Below are 21,749 nucleotides of genomic sequence, written 5' to 3'. Positions count from 1 at the left end.
AAATATATATCATAATTTTTCAAATAAATCTTTTTTTAAAAAGATAAAAAATTAATTGTAATATAAATATGAAGAAAGGAAAAAAGAGGGAAAGGAATCAAAGACACAGTGAAGGAAAGGAAAAAAGTAAAATAAAGAAGGGAAAGAAAAAGATAGAGTTTCAATATTTTTCATGGCAGTTGTAAATACCATTATATCTTAATCTTCCTCTTTACCCATTCCCTTCTTTCTACAATGTGTCCTTTCTAATCATTTTTATGCAAAAAGAGTCCATAAGGCAGTGGTTCTCAACCTTTCTAATGGTTGAGACCCCTTAATAAAGTTCCTCATGTTGTGGTGACCCCCAACCATAAGCCAATTCCCCCAACAGAGCTTTAAGCTGATTGGCAGGAAGGTCAGAGGGACACACCCACTGTAAACGCCTGATTGGTCGATTGTAAAAATATGTTCCAAGGCATGATAATAGAAGCCTTAATTCCTAACACCATGGAAAATTTGTATTTTCCCATGGACCTAGGCAACCCTTGTTGAGAACCACTGCCATAGGAGGTTTCTGCTCACCAATAAATGTAGGCATTGCCTTTTCTGTAAGCAAATAAATTAATTTATCTCTCTCAGCAAGATCTTCAATTTTGTCAGCCATTCCTTCATTGTGGGTAGCATTTGATCTTTTTATATTTGTAGAAATGTAATAATCTCACTATAGTAATGTCATACTGTACTAATATAATCACCTGGGCTTTTTTCTATATATTCATTAGTCCTAAAAATAAAATATTCAGTTGGCCTCAATTACTCAATTACTATTACTCAATTACTATTTTAAAAACTCTATATAAAAATATGTATTTGAATCTAAAAATTTTTAGCTTTCAAAGTGCTTCGTATATTCTAGATAATTTTTATGGTGTCATATATAAATTACACACCATTTTATAAAAAGTCTCTTTGAGATCATAACGCAATAAAATTTCCTTTTTTTTCACCATATATTTTTTCATTGATCAATCTGTATGTTATAATCAAAAATTTTAATCATACATAATTTAACCGGGTCTTTGTATCAAATTTTAACAAAAGTGTGCAATTTTTAACAATTAGTTATTCATCATCATATACAATTGTGCTTCAGATTGCCTATGCCAAAAATATTTTTGTCCTCTTTAAATCTTTTTGATAACTACAAATGGGAAACCATTGATAACTATATCCTTAATTGGTCTCTTCACATAATTAAAACTTCCCCTTGATGTTTTACTAATAATTTCCTATAGGTCAACTATTTATCTTTGCTGTTTCTTTTCTACAATGTGCTTCTTAAGCTGAGATCCACAAAACTCTTTACCCCGAGGATGGAATCACAGCTGAGATTCATGGATTTCATTAAGGCTCCTCAATTTAAATAATCTAAGCAGTGAATTCAGCCAAAGGAGTGAGTTCCTATTCACACCTAAATTCTTTGCCTAAATTCACTACTTTAGATTATGACATGATATTTGTATCCCGTCGCTTTTGTATCCCGCCATTTCAGACAGGGCTGGACCCTGCCAACTGAGCGCATCCTTGGGTCTGTCCCGCCACTCTTTCCTTGCGCCTGATATGATCTCTATGGAAGTCTTCAGGAGTCCTCTGACTGGTGGCGTAAATACTTCAATAGCAAGAAATAATACTGCTCTTCTGGGACTGGGAAAGATTTCCCTATATCCCTGAAGGAAAAAGGGTGACGCCAACCCCCGCCCCGTCTGTGCCAGGAGGAGTAGGAGCAGCAAGGGCGCCTGGTGTTCGGGCGATTCCGGGTGGCATAGATGGCTGAGGCTTCTTTTCACGCAGGGCGTTAAAGAGGGCGCACGGAGCAGTCAGCCCTGTGCCTTCCAGCCAGGAGAAGCAGGAGGCGGAGGAACCCGTCTCAGGTTGCCGGAGAGGCTGCGCCTTTCCGTCTCAGCGGCGCCTCCTGACTTTTCCAAGTTGTGGGGCGGTGGCTGTTTCGTGTAAGTTGCTGCGGTCCGCTGACAAGTGGAGGTGAAGCCCGACTTTGATGGCTCTAGACGCGCTTCTGAGTTCTGGCCCTCTGCTGCTCCTGGGTGAGGATTGACGTTTCCTTTCTACCTACCACGGTTGTCGGGTGGGTTCCTGGCTACTTGCTGCTGTTCTTGCATAAAACACCCTTCGGTAGCTTCACGACAGGCAGACGTTCAACAGGTGCGTCCTTTTCTGACATAAGTCATGCAACTATTATGCCCTGGGACCCTTGCCGGAAAAGAGAATGACATTTGTAACTCAATCCTGCTGTTAGCATTTCTCTTATCTGGCAGGGATTTCCAAACCATTTATAAGCCTTTATGAGTCCTCTTATAAGCAAGAGGTGAGTATATAAATTAAATCAATCAATTTAATAAACAAGTAAGTTAATAAGCAAATCCCCCAGCAGGTTCAGTTTCACTTGCAGTGTTGTTGCTTGTGCTAGAAAGAAATGAACTTATCCATGTCTTCAACCGACTTGAACAGCAAAGTGCTTGCAATTATGACTGTGACTCTGTAATGCAAAAAGAGATCAATTTTTTTTAGACAGGAAGCTCTGTGGAAAGATAGCTTAGGCTGCTGTTGACAAAACTTTATCCCTGCCCTATTGGAATATGGTCAAATCTATTCCATCAATTAAAAAAGCCCTGCTCATTAGTGAAAGAAGGACTCTTTCCTTCCTTCCTTCCTTCCTTCCTTCCTTCCTTCCTTCCTTCCTTCCTTCCTTCCTTCCTTCCTTCCTTCCTTCCTTCCTACCTACCAAGTTTTGCATTTAGATCTTGCTATTGAAACCAAGTACCCACTTTTTATGGCTAGGGAAATAAGAAGTAGGATTTTTTTGTGGTGCCAAGTATATCATCAATTAGATTTGGCTGCTTCGCTACAGAATTGCTTGGCAAAATACCAGTTAAATAGAGTACCTAAGTGTCTATTTTTATCCTGTGTGTTTATTTTAAGGGGCCTTAGAACCCAGGATAGTTTGAAACAAGTTAAAAGGTAAAGAAAGACTGCTATGGTTTAATCACAAACCATCCAAAATAGTTTGTAACATTTCTTATTTAAGTGTTTTTGTTATAATGTGGGCTTGTGTGTTTATTAAATTATATTATTTGTTAATTAAGTTTTGCAATAATATCACTACATATCACTAACAATCTATTACATTATAGAGAATTGAAAATAATTATTCTGTTAACTTGCACTGTATTACAATTTTGCATTATAAATTTAGAACATTTTATAGTATCTGTTTTTCAGCAACAGAGAATAAGTGTAATTTATAATCAATAACATATTAATAAGAATTACTTTTAAAATATTGGCATTACAGAACATGTATTTGGATTTGTTTATCAGATAGTAATAGTGTTTGGGAAATACTTACTGCAAATTAATTTTACTAAACATCACTTTGTGTTGATAGCAATTTAAATATTGGAATATTTTCTAGTTCTGTGGCACTTGCCTTGAGATATTGCAAGTGGTTTAACTGGATTACATGTTTTTCTGGAACTCCTGGAATGTTTTAATACTAGTAGTCAGAGCTTAGTGATGAAACACACTGTTAAAAACATCTGTACATTTCTGTTCCTACTTACTTTCTTTGTTCGGATACTGTTGTGTTGTTGCTTTCCCTGGAAATGAAGTCTACTTTTCGGACAAAGACCTGTTCATACATCTGGTGAATAATGTCCATTGTATAAATGTTACAAGATAAAGTGTTCCTCAAGTTAAATTCAATTCCTGGAGACAAAATTGAGACATTCATAATGCTTTTTTGACAATAGTGTGGAAGTGGTTTGCTTATTCTAGAATATCCCCCCCCCCCCCCAGTATATTTCTTATCTAGTCTACCAACTCATAGACCTCACATTGAGGTACTGTACTGTGATGAAATGCCTAACAGACCTTGGGAACATAAAGGAAGCAACAAGACAATTAATGGAATAAACAGAGCCAGGAAAAAAGGGAAGTGTGAGAAAAAGGATAATTCTATTTTAATTATAACTTACAGTAATTATACTGTTATGCTTATAACAGATATAAATTTTTAAACATACTAATATTTTTGCAATTTATAAATAATATTTAACTCACAGAAAAGTAGGCGAATGCAATATGCAGTCAGAATTTCACTGCCAGATTCAACCTTAATCTTCCAAAACCCAGATTTCTCTTTAATCACAAAACAGCCATTGCAAAATATGTTGAAGTTTAGACACTTTTTCCTTAGGAATTTCTATTTATCTCTATTAAAACACAGAGGGCGGGATAGAGAGAGAGAGAGGGCTGCACAGCTATTATACAGATGCAATTGTTTAATTGGTATCCTGTCTACAAAGGTTTCATCCATGGTATGGGTCCAATGCATTTAAAAAAATTGTATTGGTAATTTTGAGATACTGGTATGACAATATTAACAATATTTGTATTTGTGGTAGCTTCTTTGTTTATTTCTTTATTCATTACAATGTTAATTGCTGTATTCTTCAACATCTCAAAAATATTCCTGTTTTGAAATTTTAATGGGAATTATTCCAATCTTTTCCCCTCTTACTTATCATCCCTCAAAGTTGAACTGATTATATTTTCTAATTATTATTTTAAACACCGTATCCATTGTATATTTTAAAAAATCAAAAACTTTTCATATGTAATATGTCAGGCGTCTGAGCAGAATTATACTTCTTTCAGAAGTTTGTAGTCCTTGCTTAGTTAAATACATGTGCAACTCACTGACATTTCCAGTAAATAAATATTTTATTAGACTGTTTCATTTTCATAAGATTAAGCAGTTTAATGATACATAATACTTACCAAATTACAGTGGTACCTCTACTTAGGAACGCCTCTACTTAAGAACTTTTCTAGATAAGAACCAGGTGTTCAAGATTTTTTTGCCTCTACTTAAGAACCATTTTCTATTTAAGAACCCGAGCCGGGAAAAATTTCCCAGGAAATTTGAGAGCGGCATGAAGGCCCAGCCAGTTTCCTGTCATTCCCTCTTTAATCCCAGCCACGTGGGCTGCCAAAGGAGCCTTTTGGTGATGCTTAAGGAGGCTTTGGCAGTCCAGAGCGAACGGAGCATTTTCCTTTCTCTGGGCACTTGGACAGGGAATAAATCTCTGCCAGCACCCAGAGAACACTTCCTTCGCTCTGGGCAGCCGAGGAGTCACCACAGTGAAGGAAAGGCGCCGGCTACAAAGCGAGCGAACAAGAGGAGAAGGGAGCCCTTCAGCATGGGAAGGAAGAGGCAGCAGGTAGCAACAGCAGCAGCCAGTGTATGGGAGGCAGTGTATGGGAGGCACCCTCGCGCCGAGTGTATTGGAGATGCTTGCTCCTTGCCGTCTCAGAGTCCCTCTTTTTTTTTAAGCCTTAAAGTTTTGAATTTTTTTGATTCTCCTCACCTCACCTTCTTCCTTCAGCAGTGATTCTCCTCCTCCTCTTCTTCCTCCTCCTCCTCCCACCCAAATTCCAAGCTTTTATTTCTTTCCTAATGGGTTTGCATACATTATTTGCTTTTACATAGATTCCAATGGGGAAAATTTCTTCTACTTAAGAACGTTTCTACTTAAGAACCTGGTCACGGAACAAATTAAGTTTTTAAGCAGAGGTACCACTGTACTTGTACTATTTTTCTGCACATCTGTCTTAATTGGGACAGATTTTATATTTCTGTTACAGCATTTTGTAAGCATGTACTTATCTTAAGAATATTCTCATTTTAGTTATCAAACTTGGAATTATAATGCTTCCCATAAACTAATATAATTTTTGTTAAATATGCTGGCTAAGAATTCTGGAAACTGTGATCTCAGTGTGTCTGAAACAAAAAGTTGAAGATTGACCGATATTAATTATCTTTTTGTGCTTTGGGCTCTTTTTTATTACATGTGACTTAAATATTTATTGTTGACATTTAATATTTATGTTATTATAAATATTATTGATATTTGGCAGTTTTTATTTATTTATTTACTGAATTTTATATGGTGTCCTAATATAGAAGGACCAATCATTGAAAAGAGACAGAGGGATACCCCTAAATTTGCCATCAATTTATCAATTTGCCGAGTGGAAACAACAGTAATAGTAATTATAAACATCACTATGCAGCCTAACAAAGCTTTAGCAAGAGGGACTTGGTTTGTACAGTTGATATATGTCTGGGCCTACAAGTGATTTGAAAACAAACAAACAAACACAACACTTTTGGAAAGAGGTAATAAAGGGAATGAGGATTAAAGTCCAGCAGCTGAAGAAATTCTTAGAAATGTTTGTTTGAGGCCTCCTGTAATTAAAATATTATTTAGTAATGGTGATTGTAGGTTGACATGGAATGCTATATTGATATCAGTGAATAAAGGTATCTTTAAGATTATAGTTTATAGTTTATTACATTTGTATGCCGCCCCTCTCCGAAGATTCGGGGTGGCTCACAACATAATAGTGATACAATACATTACAAATCTAATAGTAGAAGTTAAATCAATTTAAAAACATTAATACATAGTAAAATCCCTAACTATACAATCATACACATTCAACCTAATCCATCATACAGTAAGGCCAAAAACATAATAAAAAGGGGGAGAAGGTGGTAATTATCCCCACGCCTGGCGACAAGGGGGGTCTTCAGCATTAATTTTAGACACATTTGTTTAGAAATTAATGTAATTAATCTAATCAATAGTGAGTTGCTACTAGTACGGTAGCGATCGCTGTGCTGTGTGTTTCAGATCTCTTATGTGTGTGCACATCCCAGAAATGTTTTTGCTTCTGCGTGTGTACAAAAAGCATAATGTCACGAGGGGATGTGCGTTCGAGAGAGATTTCAACAATTTTTTTGCTTCTGCGCATGCACGGAAGCAAAAATAATCAATAATGCGCTCCCACAAGATTTTGCTTCCTGCACATGCGCAGAAGCAAAACCTCTAGAGTTGTTAACCTGATCTTACGCAGCTTCTGCTCAGGCAATCTCACTCTACTCACAAGAGCCTTCAAAACTTTTGCCAGACCCATCTTAGACTACTGCTCATCTGTCTGGAACCCATACCACATCTCAGACATCAACACCCTTGAAAATGTCCAAAGATATTTCACCAGAAGAGCCCTTCACTCCTCCACTTGAAACAGAATATCCTAAGAAAATAGACTAACAATCCTGGGCCTAGAAAGCCTAGAACTACGGCGCCTAAAACACGATTTGAGTATTGCCCACAAGATCATATGCTGCAATGTCCTACCAGTCAATGACTACTTCAGTTTCAACCGCAACAACACAAGAGCATGCAACAAATTCAAACTTAATATGAACCGCGCCAAACTTGACTGTAAAAAATATGATTTCAACAATCGAGTTATCGAAGCGTGGAACTCATTACCAGACTCAATTGTATCAACCCCTAATCCCCAACACTTCTCCCTTAGACTCTCCACGATTGACCTCTCCAGGTTCCTAAGAGGCCAGTAAGGGGCGTACATAAGTGCACTGGAGTGCCTTTCGTCCCCTGTCCAATTGTCTTTCCTTTCTTTCACTTATCTTATATATTCTCTTCCTTTCATATATCCTCTCCTCTAAGTCCACTTTCACCCTCTTTTATATTATCACATGTCTATTTTTCTTCCTATGTATTTGTGTATTGGACAAATGAATAAATAAATAAATAAATAAAAATGTGCGTACATGCAAGAGAGGCAAAGCTGCGTGCACAGCGCACCGGTAACGATGGTAATAGGAATCCATCCCTGCATCCAACGTGATTTGCTGTCTTATGTTGGAACTTTTAGCAGTGAAAATAGCTAAAGTTATGCCTAGCTAAATTATCTAAAATAACTAAATTAATACATAGTAACATAGTTTACATTTTCAGGAAAAAGTAAGTTTGGTAAATACAGTACTAATTTAATTAGCTATAAACAAAATGTTAGTATATCTGATAGTTTCGTAGCTTTTGGAAAATCAGCCTCAAACATAAATTGCTAATTTTTAGAGGAAAGATTATAGTATAGTATAGTTATACTGTAGTAGTTTTAAATTGGACATAAAATGTTTCTAAAGGAGACCCTGCAGATTCAACTCTGCTAGTTGTTGCTGACTATAGGGGGCAGTGCTCATCTCCGTTTCAAGGCTTTTGACCCAATGTTGTCCAAAGACATTTCCGTGATCAAATGTCAGCATAACGTCATGTAGTGTTGTTATTCCTATTTATCTACTCGCATTTGCATACTTTCGAAATGCTAGATTCACAGGAGCTTGGTCAAAGGAGGAATTCAGCCCATCACATGGCACCCAAGGGTCGAACTTTCCAGCTAACAAGCCCAGTATCTTAATCAGTGAGCCACTGCACCGCCAGACCTATCATGGAACTAATAAATTAGAACAATCTATATGGAAACCTAATAGGACCTAAATGAAACAAATTATCAACATATCTTATTTTTTCTGTTTCTAAAATGCATTAAAATTTGAACAATTTTCAGTACTTTTTATCAATTTAGATAAATAACAAAAATTGCTACTGTCTTCAGATATTTGCATTAAATTTTCTATAATATCACCGGCTCAAGGTTGACTCAGCCTTCCATCCTTCCGAGGTGGGTAAAATGAGGACCCGGATTGTGGGGGCAATAGCCTAGCTCTGTTAAAAAAGTGCTAGTGCTAACATATTGTAAGCCGCCCTGAGTCTAAGGAGAAGGGCGGCATAAAAATTGAATAAATAAATAAATAATATGATCATAAATTATAAACAATATAAGTAAATTTATATTTATTGATGCTTTGAGCATACTGTTTATTAGCATGACACTTGGTGCTCTATTCATGTGTACCAGTAGCTGATAAAGCCCCTTCAACTCCTGTCAAGTTTCTTTCAAAGAACAAATCTGTGGAGTAAAAATGGGCCCTTTCTCAGCTTTTCCTTGTCTGGGAAAAACTATTAGCTGTTTAGCAAAGATGTGCTAATCTGCCACTGTTTTATTAGAAGTTGGGGGCAAATGTTATGAGGTACTTTTTAAAGTGTTATTGAATATAGGTAATGTAAGTAATCTAGAACAGGGGTCTACAACCTTGGCAACTTTAAGACTTGTGGTCTTCAAAGCTGGCTGAGGAGTTCTGAGACTTGAAATCTACAAGTCTTAAAGTTGCCAAGGTTGGAGACCCCTGATCTAGAGTATTACTGTATGCCATTCAGAAATTTTCCAAACTGAAAATTTTCTTAAGACAAAACCCATATTAGTTGCTAGGATTAAGATAGAAAAATGGGAATTGTATCTTTAGAAACAAGAAACAAGTGGTACACTTAGTTGACGTATTATTGTAATTTGAGTCTAGTTACTTGAAATATGGCATAGGTAATCTGGTCCTATGCCATAGCCCTACATTGGCATAGGACCAGATTACCTGCGGGACCACTTTCCAGTGCTCAGTTAGATCCCACAGAGTTGGCCTTCTCCGGGTCCCGTTTGGTGGGTCCTAGAGGAATAGCCTTCTTTGTGGGGGGGCCGGCCCTCTGGAATCAACTCCCTCCAGATATTCACACTGCCACCAACCTCTTTGCCTTTCGTAAAAACCCAAAAACGCACCTATTTTGGCAGCCTTGGGGTCACTAGACCCCAGTCTCTGCCCAGTAAATGTATTGAATGTGACAGTATGGATGTGATTGTTCGTTTTTTAAATGACTAGCTTTAAAACAAATTTTAAAGTAATTATTCTATTAATTGGCTTAGAAATGTTTTATATTGTATCTTTTTATCTGTTGTGAGCCACCCTGAGTCCACAGAGAGGGGCGGCATATACGGTAAGTCCAATAAATAAATAAATAATAAATAAATATATTTTTTGAAATGATTTGCCTTCTCCTCCCCAACCAAAGGTATAGTCATTTCCAGCTCTGTGACTAGCTGTGAAAATGCAACAGCCGCCCTGGAAACCAAGAAGCTTTCCTGTGATTACATGAATGGAACATGTACAGGTAACAGATGGATTTTAATTCCCTTTCTTAATCAATATTTTTTTTAATTTTTCTCCTCCATACCTCAAATAGTTACATCACCATAAACCATAATTTTAAAAAAATCACCAAAAAACCAGAGGTATTTCACCAGGTATTTCCTGGTTTAAGGTCCATCTTGTCATTTTTCTTTTCCCTCTCCATTTAACCATCATAGGATTGTGAATTGCCCAGATACCGATTTCAAAGTCTATCACTCAGTAATTCCAAATTGGTCCATATCATATCAGTTCTCAGCCATGACATATGACTACTAGAATAGAAAGTAAACTGTCTTTTATTCGGAAACTTTTCTCTCCATTCATCAAACAAGATCAATACTTCCACTATGTTAAAGAAGAATTGGGGCAGTGATGGGCTACCAAAATTTTTGCTACCACATTGTGGGCATGGCTTATTAATTTTGTTTCAACATATTTCAGTGCAAATTGGGTGTTCTGGGGTGGAGCTCCATTTTTGCTACCCCACTGCATCCCCCACCGTCTGGGCAGTAGCCCACCCCTGATTATCTACTACATAAAGTGTGTGTAAACACACACATGCACAGCTCTTATAAAATTATACACATTCAACCGCATTTACTGTGCTAGGAAAAACATACCCAGAGACCAGAAGAGAAAAAAATAAAAAAATAAATCAAAATTTTGTTACCGGTACTGCGTATGTGACTGTACCCATAGGAGCCCATCACTGAATTGGGGCAACATTTTCCTTTGTGACTTATTCCTTTTAGTTATATTATAGTCTAAATTAACTCTTGCAATTGAAATTTCCCATTAAACAAATATTCTCATAAACTCTTTTATTTTCTCGTGTAATTTTTTAAAAAAACTTACCTTGATTTTCATTTTGTGCATATATTGCCACTGACAAAATCTTTTTGTTATTCATAAGTGTTTCAACTATTAGAATTCTTCCCTTTTCATCTGCCTAAATATGTTTCGAATTGGTTGTGGGTTTTTTTGGATATACTGTACAGGACTATACCTCTTTTGGCTTGATCAATCAGTGTTCTATATGATTTTACCAATCTTGTGCACTCTAATAATTTCTCATGCTTTTTTCCTGATATATACTTCTTGCAGACAATTTATATGCAGATTCAATTTTTTTAAATTTGCTAAATATTCTAGATTTTTTAATATTACAATTTAGTCCATTTATGTTCATCGAAATCATCTTAATTTCATCCTCCATATTTATTCAAATTGCATTAAAGCTTTTGCCGATCTAGTTATCCTTATATCTTTCTGTTCTTGCAGATCTGGACCCGTTGCTCCTTCTAATTCCATCTCTTGTAGTATCAACTCTTGTTCAAGATCTTGTTGCTGCTGCATATGGTGGTACCTGTTTCTATACCATTCAATGTGATTCCCATTCTCAACCCAAATAGGATTATATTTGTAATCCAAATACGATATGGCAACATCCCCCAAAATTAAAAAAATTAAAAAGGGAGAGGAAAAAAAACAGAAAAAGTAAAAAATAGAAGAGGCCAAAAATTATATCCAATTGGAGAAAGAAAATTAGTATTGGAAAAGGGAAAAAAGAATCCAAATTTAAATTAAAAAAGAGAAAAAGAGAAAGAAAAAAAGGAAAAGTAAAAAATAGAAAAGGCCAAAAATAAAAAATAATCCAGTCCAATATATGGACTAAAAGATGACGCAAAAAGAATACAAAAAACCCCCAACTTCAGTAGTAAAACTTTAGGCTCTTATTTGCCTTAATCCAATCCCACCAACCTATTGGATATAAAGGACCACTAAATTAATAATTTTCAATCCCATGGGCTACTAATATAATTTTTAAAAACAATAAATAGCACATGCTTTACTGCTGACTACCAAAATGTTCTTGTGGACCACCAGTGGTCCAGGGACCACCAATTTGTGACTACTAATGCATGTCATATTGAGTTATATAGGAAAAAAAGGCAGGAGAGAAATCTAATAAATAAATTTCATTGTAATTACATGTAACTTTGCATAACATTTTAGGAAACTGGCAATCACTAAACTAAACAATGTCGGTTGGCGGGCCCCAGGGGAAGAGCCTTCTCTGTGGTGGCACCGGCTCTCTGGAACCAACTCCCCCCGGAGAGTAGAACTGCCCCTACTCTTCCTGCCTTCCGTAAACTCCTTAAAACCCACCTTTGCCGTCAGGCATGGGGGAATTGAAACATCTCCCCCTGGGCATGTTTAATTTATACATGGTATGCTTGTGTGTGTGTCTGTTAGTATATGGGGTTTTTAAATCTTTAAATATTTTAAACTTACTCGGATTATTTATGATTTGTTTTACTCTGTTGTGAGCCGCCCCGAGTCTTCGGAGAGGGGCGGCATACAAATCTAAATAATAAATAAATAAATAAATAAAATCACAATTAGTAAGCTTTTACGTATTTTGCAATAGGTTAATTATAAATACATCCTGTTTTAATGATTATTTAAAGAAATATAAATGCATACATTCTCCTACTAATATATTCAAAATAATGTTTGAATTTATTTATTATAAAAATTCTTTGCCTTCCATTTCCTGTCCAATTATTAATAATCCCTTAATAAACAGAATCTTTTAAAGATTATATTAATACAGTAGTACAGTTTTTAATCCAAACCCAGGGACAGTTGTCAAGAATTGAAAAATATTTGGATTTGGAAGAACTATCCTTGGCTCTGAGAATGCAAATGTTTTTGAATTTTCAAAGATGTAACCCATGGGAAAAAACAAAAAAAAAATCAAATCAAATCAAAATAATCAAAGAGAAGTAATTACTGCCATGAGATTGACAGAAGGAAATATGTTCATGTTTTGTATATTTGCTTGCTGATGAGATTTCTAAGAACCAAATCAGGCTCTCTGCATAATGTAAGATCTAAATCTCTCTCAACTTTTGTCTTGCCTAATCTCTCATCAAGTTCAGTGTTTCACTAGGCTTATTTCCCATCTTGATAAATCTCTTTTATTTTACATCCACCACTTGTTTTTAAATTGCTCTTGTACCTTGTCAATCTTCTTAATTTGAATATAAAGCCATTTCCCTCTCCTTCTTCTGCCCTGCCTTATTCTCTTCCAATTATTTATATTTCATTCTCTGCAGGTCAGACTCATCGGCTGTCTTTACTATAACAACCAATAACTAAGGTAGAATATCAGCATATAACCTCAATCTGCAAAAATGAAGCCAGGAAAGCTAAGCTCAGAATGAATTTAGACTTGCAACAAGTGTCAAAAATAATAAATGTTTATTTCAACATATAAAAATATGAAAAAAGTCAAATAAACAATTAGTCCACTAATGAGAGAAGATGGCAAGGAAGTGACAGGAAGAAGACAGAAAGCAGAGCTGCTTAATTATTTCTTTGCATCTGTCTTCAAACAGAACTATAAAAGACAGTCTAGGAATTCAAATTAAAATAGGCAAATAAATAAATGATAAGAGAGCATTTGTCCACTCTAGATGAGTTCAGTCAACAGGATCTGAGAGATTACATCACAGAGTTCTGCAAAAACTGGCAGATGAGATCTCGGAACCAGAGATTCCGGAGAACCAGGAAACTATCAGAACGCTGGAAAGAGCTAATGTGGTTAAATTATAAACCAATAAGTATGACATCAATGCCTGGGAAGATCCTGGAAAGAACAGGGGTGTCAAACTGGCAGCCTGTGGGCTGGATGCATCACATGCAATCCATGTCCACTGCCCACCCCAGCTCCACAAAAACAAAAAGTTGTGGTACATCACGATATGTAACATGGTGCGATCGAGTTTCACACCCGTGACCTAGAAGAAAGCAAAGTTATAATCAGAAGCCAACATGGGTTTGTTAAAAACAGATCATGCCAAACAAATCCTATTTCATTCTTTAACAAAGTGACTAAATTAGTGAACCAGTGAAATGCAGTGGACTTAGTACACTTGGATTTCAGTAAGCTTTTGACAAAGTAGACCACAATCTATTTCTTGGTAAAGTAGAAAAACCTGGGATAGATAACATCATCAGATGGATTCATAACTTAGAGTTCTTTTTTAAAATTTTGCTGAACTGCAATTCAACAGAATAACAGAGCTGAAAGGGATCTTGAAAATCTTCTAGGCAACCCCCTGCTCAAGTTCCTTCATGGCTATAAGTCAGTGATGGCGAACCTATGGCACGGGTGCCACAGGTGGCACATGGAGTCATAATTGCTGGCACACAAGCCATTTCTCTAGCTCAGGTCCCGCATGCATGTGCATGTTGGCCAGTTGATTTTTGGCTCACATGAAGACTAGGGGAGGGCATTTTTGACTTACAGAGAGCCTCCAGGGGAATGGGGGGGGGGACATTTTTGCCCTCTCCAGGCAAGCCTTTACAGCCAGGGGAGGGTGAAAAATGGGTCTACTGGGCCCATCAGAAGTTTGGAAACTCGGCATTTCTAGCCTCCAGAGAGCTTCCAGGGGGAGGAAGAGGCCGTTTTTACCCTCCCCAGGCATTGAATTATGGGTGTGGGCACTAGCACGTAAGTGATAGCCAGTGTGCACGCCATCACTGCTATAAGTTATCATGGTTGCATCATTATTTCAGTAATGGATGCAGTAGCCTTTTCACAAAATTGTAGGGAACATAGGTTAGCATTATATTCCTGTCTTACTGGTAAAATGCAGAAACAGACTGTTTTGGGCCTGATGGGATTTTCATTTGATTCAACACATTTTCAATGTTCTTTTGACTTATTTAAATTTAGATATGAATAAGGTTGTACTGTTAAAGTACCATCTTTGAATGTGACACAGAATTGGAATAAAGACAGAATGTTCATGTGAAATTTTTCAAAGTGATATTAAAAGAATTAAGAATATAATTACTGAAAACATTTTACAAAATGAGGAAACTATTAAAAATAGCACAAAAATAGCAGGAAAAAGTTAGTCACAAGTAATCTAGGTGAACAAGTATTTTAAGTAGAAACTAATATATTTTTATTTTTATTTTCTTATTTCTAGATTTGAGGTTGAGTGGGCATTTTTCCAAATGTCCTGAAGAGTACAAGTACTTCTGTGTCAAGGGAAGATGCCGCTATGTTGCTGCGGTACAAACTCCATCCTGCGTGTACGTTCCAAAACCAAGCATGCCTTTTCCCAAGAGTTAAACCTGAGCATGACTTTAATGGCCAAATATCTCCAAAGAATATGCCATGCTCAGACCAAATATGTACTTATTTGAATCTGTTTCCTACTAATGGCCAAATATCTTACTTATTTGAAACTGTTTGTTTCAGCTGTTCTTTCAATTCTGGAGTGAATATTGTAAAAAAAATATTTAAAACTAATAATGAAGTCTTCCAATTATGGATTCCTTTCCAGGTTCTCTTTAATGCTGATGTGCAAGGATGATTGCTAAAATGCTAAAGTCCTACTTATTATTTATTAAGAAGTTTATAAAATTTCTTAAGCAGTATGTTACATTGCTTAAAGAATGTCCATGAGGGGCCCCCCTAGTTTAGGTCTCCACTTTGCATATGACGAATCTATGAGATTGAAGACGAGGTGGAGCAAGCTGATTTTTAAAAAAACCTTTTGAAACTATGAGTTATAACTTTTGAAATTACTTTTCTTCTCTGATGAACAAAGCCAATATCTTAGATTTGGTATTGCAAAATTCTGGACTTAATCATATCTATATTACAACCTTTATTTCAAACATACCCTCAATATGCAATTGATGAACTGGAAGATTCCATGCATAAGATTTTTTTTAAAAAAAGATTTAGAGTTAAAGTTAATATAACTTTATTACATAAGTGGGTTCCTCCCAGTTCAAACCGGTTCTATAGAATTGGTAGTAATTTGGTGGCCTGGGTTGCTGGACCCTGCAGTGACCCAGGGTTGCCATGCCTCTGAACCGGTTCATTCAATGGTACTATAGGCACCACTATCTTGTTTTTAGCTTCTGCACATGTGTAGAAGCTTCTTTTAAGCATTGCACATGGATTCCTGCACCATACCACTGATGAACCAGCAGCGAGAAAATCCAGAACCCACCCCTCCTTTATTAATGAATTTTTATCTATAGAATAGAATAGAATAGAATAGAATTTTTATTGGCCAAGTGTGATTGGACACACAGGGAATTTGTCTTGGTGCATATGCTCTCAACGTACATAAAATAAAATATACATTTGTCAAGAATCATGTGGTACAACACTTAATGATTGTCATAGGGGTCAAATAAGCAATGAAGAAGCAATATTAATAAAAAATCTTAGGGTATACGCAACAAGTTACAGTCATACAGTCAACATGGGAGGAAATGGGTGATAGGAATTATGAGAAAAACTAGTAGAATAGAAGTGCAGATTTAGTAGAAAGTCTGACAGTGTTGAGGGAATTATTTGTTTAGTAGAGTGATGGCGTTCGGGAAAAAACTGTTCTTGTGTCTAGTTGTCTTGGTGTGCAGTGCTCTGTAGCGACGTTTTGAGGGTAGGAGTTGAAACAATTTGTGTCCAGGATGTGAGGGGTCAGTAAATATTTTACCCGCCCTCTTTTTGACTTGTGCAGTATACAGGTCCTCAATGGAAGGCAGATTGGCAGCAATTGTTTTTTCTGCAATTCTGATTATCCTCTGAAGTCTGTGTCGGTCCTGTTGGGTTGCAGCACCAAACCAGACAGTTATAGAGGTGCAGATGACAGACTCAATGATTCCTCTGTACAACTGCTTAGATGATGGGGGTAATTGAATTATAATTGTAATTATGGTATTCCTTCTCCATTACTTACTAATTGCGACCATGGTAGGTCTTCAAGGATTGTTGCCTGACAGAAGTAAAGATATATCAACTATTATCAGGGACACTCAATGAAGACAACTGAAGTTTCCTGATGTGCCAACTATTTTATAAGAAATAAAATTCTGAGTGTCGTTATTGTTAATTGATTTATTATTATTTATCTTTATTTTCAAGATTCTGACAACACCAGAAATTACTCACTTTGGATAAAAGTGGAACTTCTTTCTTCTGTGATGAGTTGCTCTGGTACAGAATTACTCAAACTTGGCAGCTTGAAAATGTATGGACTTCAGTTCCCCAAAATTCCCAGCCACCATATTATCTGGGAAATTCTAGGAGCTGAAGTTCACATGTCTTCAAACTGCCAAGATTGAGAAATACTGATTTAGTCTAAATGGTGCGGTACTCAACCCCAAAATGCCTTAACCGAACATATGTGGAAACGGCATATACTGTATACCAAACCTTCCACTGTGTGTTTATTTCCAAATCTTTCTAATAAAACCCAAACATAAAGGGAAACAGAGAGCATGCCGGCAAGCCGCTATGGAATTCTAGAAATTGAAGACCACACGTTAAGTTGTTTAGGTTCATAACACTATCACGTTCAGGTGATATTTCCCTGAATGCAGCTGAATTTCTCCTAGATCAGGAATTCTATTGGGTAGCAGTTTTCAAGCCCTACAATCCATCTGCATGTGCAGTTTGTTTGCAAATCTGACAAAGGTTTCCCCAATCTGCACCTTTCAGGTGTGTCACGATCTAAGTATTGCCCACAAAATCATATGCTGCAACGTCCTGCCTGTCAATGACTACTTCAGCTTCAACCGCAACAACACAAGAACACGCAACAAATTCAAACTTAATATTAATCGCTCCAAGCTTGACTGTAAAAAATATGACTTTAGCAATCGAGTTATTGGAGCGTGGAACTCATTACCCGACTCAGTAGTGTCAACCCCTAACCCCCAACATTTCTCCCTTAGACTATCCACGATTGACCTCTCCAGGTTCCTAAGAGGTCAGTAAGGGGTGTGCATAAGTGCACTAGTGTGCCTTTCCTCCCCTGTCCAATTGTCTCTCCTTATCTCATATATCATATATCTTCTCTTCCTTCATATATCTTCTCCTCTATTTTTATATCTTCTCTTTATATATAATACTTCATGTCTATTCTCTTCAATATGTATTGTGTATTGGACAAAATAAATAAATAAATGGTTCTCATAATCACCAGTTGGCATGGCTAATGAGGATAGAATTGTGACCTAACTCATCTAGAAGGAACCAGGCTAGGAAAGATTGCTTTAGTCACAAGTGTGTACTATATATGGCAGTGATGGCGAACCTTTTTTTCCTTGGGTGCCGAAAGAGTGTTTGTGAGCGCTATCAGGCATGCACGAGTGCCCACACCCATAATTCAATGCCAGGGGAGGGTGAAAACAGCTTTGCACCCCCCAGAGGCCCTCAGGAGGCTGGAAATTACCCATTTCCCAACTTCTGGTGGGCCAATTGGCTCCTGTTTTGCCCTCCCCAGGATTCAAAGGCTGCCCTGGAGCCAGGAGAGGGTAAAAATGCCCTCCCCCATCCCCCCCCGTAGGCTCTTTGGAAGCCAAAAACACCCTCCCAGAGCATCTGTGCAAGGCAAAAATCAGCTGGCTGGCGCACACATCCACTTTGGAGTTGAACTAGGGCAATGGCTCATGTGCCAGCATATATGGCTCTGTGTGCCACCTGTGGCACCTGTGCCATAGGTTTGCCATCACTGATATATGGGATAGATGCTAGTGTAGAAATAGTCTTAAGTCCTGAAGGAAAAAAGAAAACTGATTTTCAAAGTATTTTTTTCTATATTTGTTACAGCTGCGAGGGAGGCTACACTGGTGAAAGATGTGAGCAGTTGGACTTATTTCATCTAAGAGGAGATCAGAGTCAAATTGTGGCAGTTTCTTTGATAGCTGTTATGGTAATGCTTATCATCCTGATTGTATGTATCTGCACTTGCATTCAGTGAGTACAACAAAATGAAAATTTGGCTTCTATGTGTATTTTCATGAAACTACAAATGTTATTGAGTTAATCAGCCTTTAGCAATTGTAACTTTTGGAAATTTTTAATACTGAATAACATGCATATGTACATGCATTCCCACACACAAAGAGGGGCGCATACAAATCCAATTAAATCTTAAACCTTAAATCTACAAAGAAAATAAAACTGAATTTACTATTCCTGATTGAGGTAAAATTTCTTCCTTAATTCTAGCTAGGTATGTTAGAACTATGTTCTTCAATATTGTTCATTTACATAAAGATATAGAAGAAATTCAAAAAAGAGATTTTTTAAAAATCAAATGATAAATTTACTTATTTCCACATCTATTTTTTACAGTGGATTAGATACCGTTAGGTATAAGTACAATACTTTTGTTACACTATTGTTCCAGAGAAATAGTAAACTTCATGTAATTTTAAAAATATAATAAATGGACAGAGAAATAGAACAGAATTCTGTGTAACCTATGTAATGTACTTTCTGTTATTTAGCTTTTAAAAACTGCTGTTGCTAAGTTCTGTCTGACTGTTCCCGACCCCATGGGTCATAGCAGGCCAAGTCCCCTGGTTCTCCATTGTCTTTCTGAGTCTACCCAAACTTGTGCCCACAGTGTTAATGATAGTATCTACCTATCTCATTCTCTGCTTCTCTTTTTGCCTTCAATCTTTCTCAGCATCAAGGTTTTTTCAGTGAATCCTCTCTTCTCATTTGGTGTCAAAGTGTCTGTGTTAGTAAAAACTTCAGAAGAGAAGGATTTAGGGGTAGTGATTTCTGACAGTCTCAAAATGGGTGAACAGTGCAGTCAGGCGGTAGGGAAAGCAAGTGGAATGTTTGGTTGCATAACTAGGTATAATAAGCAGGAAGAAGGAGATTGTGAGCCCGCTTTATAGAGCACTGGTGAGACCACATTTGGAATACAGTGATCCCCCGCTCGTTGCGAGGGTTCCGTTCCAGGACCCCCCGCAACGAGCGGGTTTTCGCGAAGTAGCGCTGCGGAAGTAAAAACACCATCTGCGCATGTGCAGATGGTGTTTTTACTCCCGCAGCGCTAGTGAGGAGCCGAAGATTGGGGGCGGCGCGGCTGTTTTAAAATGTCGCCGCCGGCATGGGGGGCTTCCTAGCAGCCCCCCAAACCCGGGTTGGGGGTCCGGGGGGTGCTGGCAAGCCCCCCATGCCGGCGGCGACATTTTAAAACAGCCGCGCCACGCTGGCTGTCGGCGCTTTGGAGCTGAGTCCCGGAGCGAATTCGCTCCGGGACTCAGCTCAAAAGCGCCGACAGCCAGCGCCAGCGAACGGCTTCTCCGCGCTGGCTGTCGGCGCTTTGGAGCTGAGTCCCGGAGCGAATTCGCTCCGGGACTCAGCTCAAAAGCGCCGACAGCCAGCGCCAGCGAACGGCTTCTCCGCGCTGGCTGTCGCCGCTTTCGAGCTGAGTCCCGGAGCGAATTCGCTCCGGGACTCAGCTCCAAAGCGCCGACAGCCAGCGCCAGCGAACGGCTTCTCCGCGCTGGCTGTCGGCGCTTTGGAGCTGAGTCCCGGAGCGAATTCGCTCCGGGACTCAGCTCGAAAGCGGCGAGAATGAACGGCGTGGGCGGGCGAAGGGCGGGCGGCAGCGAGGAGTTTGCGTGGGCGGTGGGGAAACTCCTTGCTGATGCCCGCTGCTCGCCCTCCCGCCAGCAAGAGGGGGAAGACCCAGGGAAGCCGCCCAGCAGCTGATCTGCCGGGCCCCATCTACGCATGCGTGCCCATAGAAAAAAAGGGCACACATGCGCAGATGGTGTTTTGACTTCCGGGTTGAAAAATCGCAAATTACCCTGTTCGCAATGGTCGGGGACGCAATAACCGGGGGATCACTGTACTGTGTTCAGTTTTGGAGACCTCACTTACAAAAAGATATTGATAAAATTGAATGGGTCCAAAGGAAGGCTACAAAAATGGTGGAAGGCCTTAAGCATAAAAGTTATCAGAAAAGACTTAATGAACTCAATCTGTATAGTCTGGAGGACAGTAGGGAAAGGGGGGACATGATCAAAATAGTTAAATATGTTAAAGGGTTAAATAAGGTTCAGGAAGGGAGTGTTTTTAATAGGAAAGTGAACATAAGAACAAGGGGACACAATCTGAAGTTAGTTTATTTATTTATTTATTTATTTATTTATTTATTTATTTATTTATTTATTTATTTATTATTTGGATTTGTATGCCGCCCCTCTCCGAAGACTTGGGGCGGCTCACAACAAGTGAAACAAATCATAAGTAATCCAATTAATTAAAATATTTAAAGATTTAAAAAAACCCATATACTAACAGACACACACACAAGCATACCATGTATAGTTGGGGGAAAGATCAAAAGCAACATGAGAAAATATTATTTTACTGAAAGAGTAGTAGATGCTTGGAACAAACTTCCAGCAGATGTGGTCGGTAAATGCACAGTAAGTGATTTAAACAGGCCTGGGATAAACATATAACCATTCTAAAGATAAAATACAGGAAATAGTATAAGGGCAGACTAGATGGACCATCAGGTCTCTTTCTCTTGTCAATCTTCTATGTTTCTATGTTGTTGTTGTTGTTGTTGTTGTTGTTGTTATTATTATTATTATTATTATTATTATTATTAATTAGATTTGTATGCTGCCCCTCTCCGCAGAGTTCCAGCTTTTTAAATAGCTGCATTATACTGCTGACTTACATTCTGTTATGGGTGATCCCATAATATCTGGATTTGCCTATATAGAATTTTGGACCAGAAGTCTTTGATATTGCCTAGGATATGTGTGTGTATGTAATCTTTATAGCTAAAACATGTTACAGATTATCCTTTTTATAATATTGATTTGGACTTAGTTTTGCAACTTACAAATATACAGTATACTGTATTGATTCTTG

General features: G+C 37.8%; 1 protein-coding gene across 1 annotated transcript in view; it reads left to right on the top strand.

The window, feature by feature from the left end:
- The first annotated feature begins 1,920 nt into the window (after positions 1 to 1,920).
- The window catches only part of BTC (betacellulin), a 23,229-nt gene continuing 3,400 nt past the window's right edge, over positions 1,921 to 21,749 (top strand). The window contains exons 1-4 of the mRNA XM_070726897.1: positions 1,921 to 2,081; positions 9,894 to 9,992; positions 15,019 to 15,124; positions 18,666 to 18,812. Of these exons, the coding sequence (XP_070582998.1) occupies positions 2,036 to 2,081; positions 9,894 to 9,992; positions 15,019 to 15,124; positions 18,666 to 18,812 (398 nt within the window). The 5' untranslated portion in view covers positions 1,921 to 2,035. The remainder of the gene's footprint in view (positions 2,082 to 9,893; positions 9,993 to 15,018; positions 15,125 to 18,665; positions 18,813 to 21,749) is intronic.

Source organism: Erythrolamprus reginae, chromosome Z, assembly GCF_031021105.1.
Source record: "Erythrolamprus reginae isolate rEryReg1 chromosome Z, rEryReg1.hap1, whole genome shotgun sequence".
NCBI lineage: Eukaryota > Metazoa > Chordata > Lepidosauria > Squamata > Dipsadidae > Erythrolamprus > Erythrolamprus reginae.
This window is presented reverse-complemented; position numbering and strand designations above follow the sequence as displayed.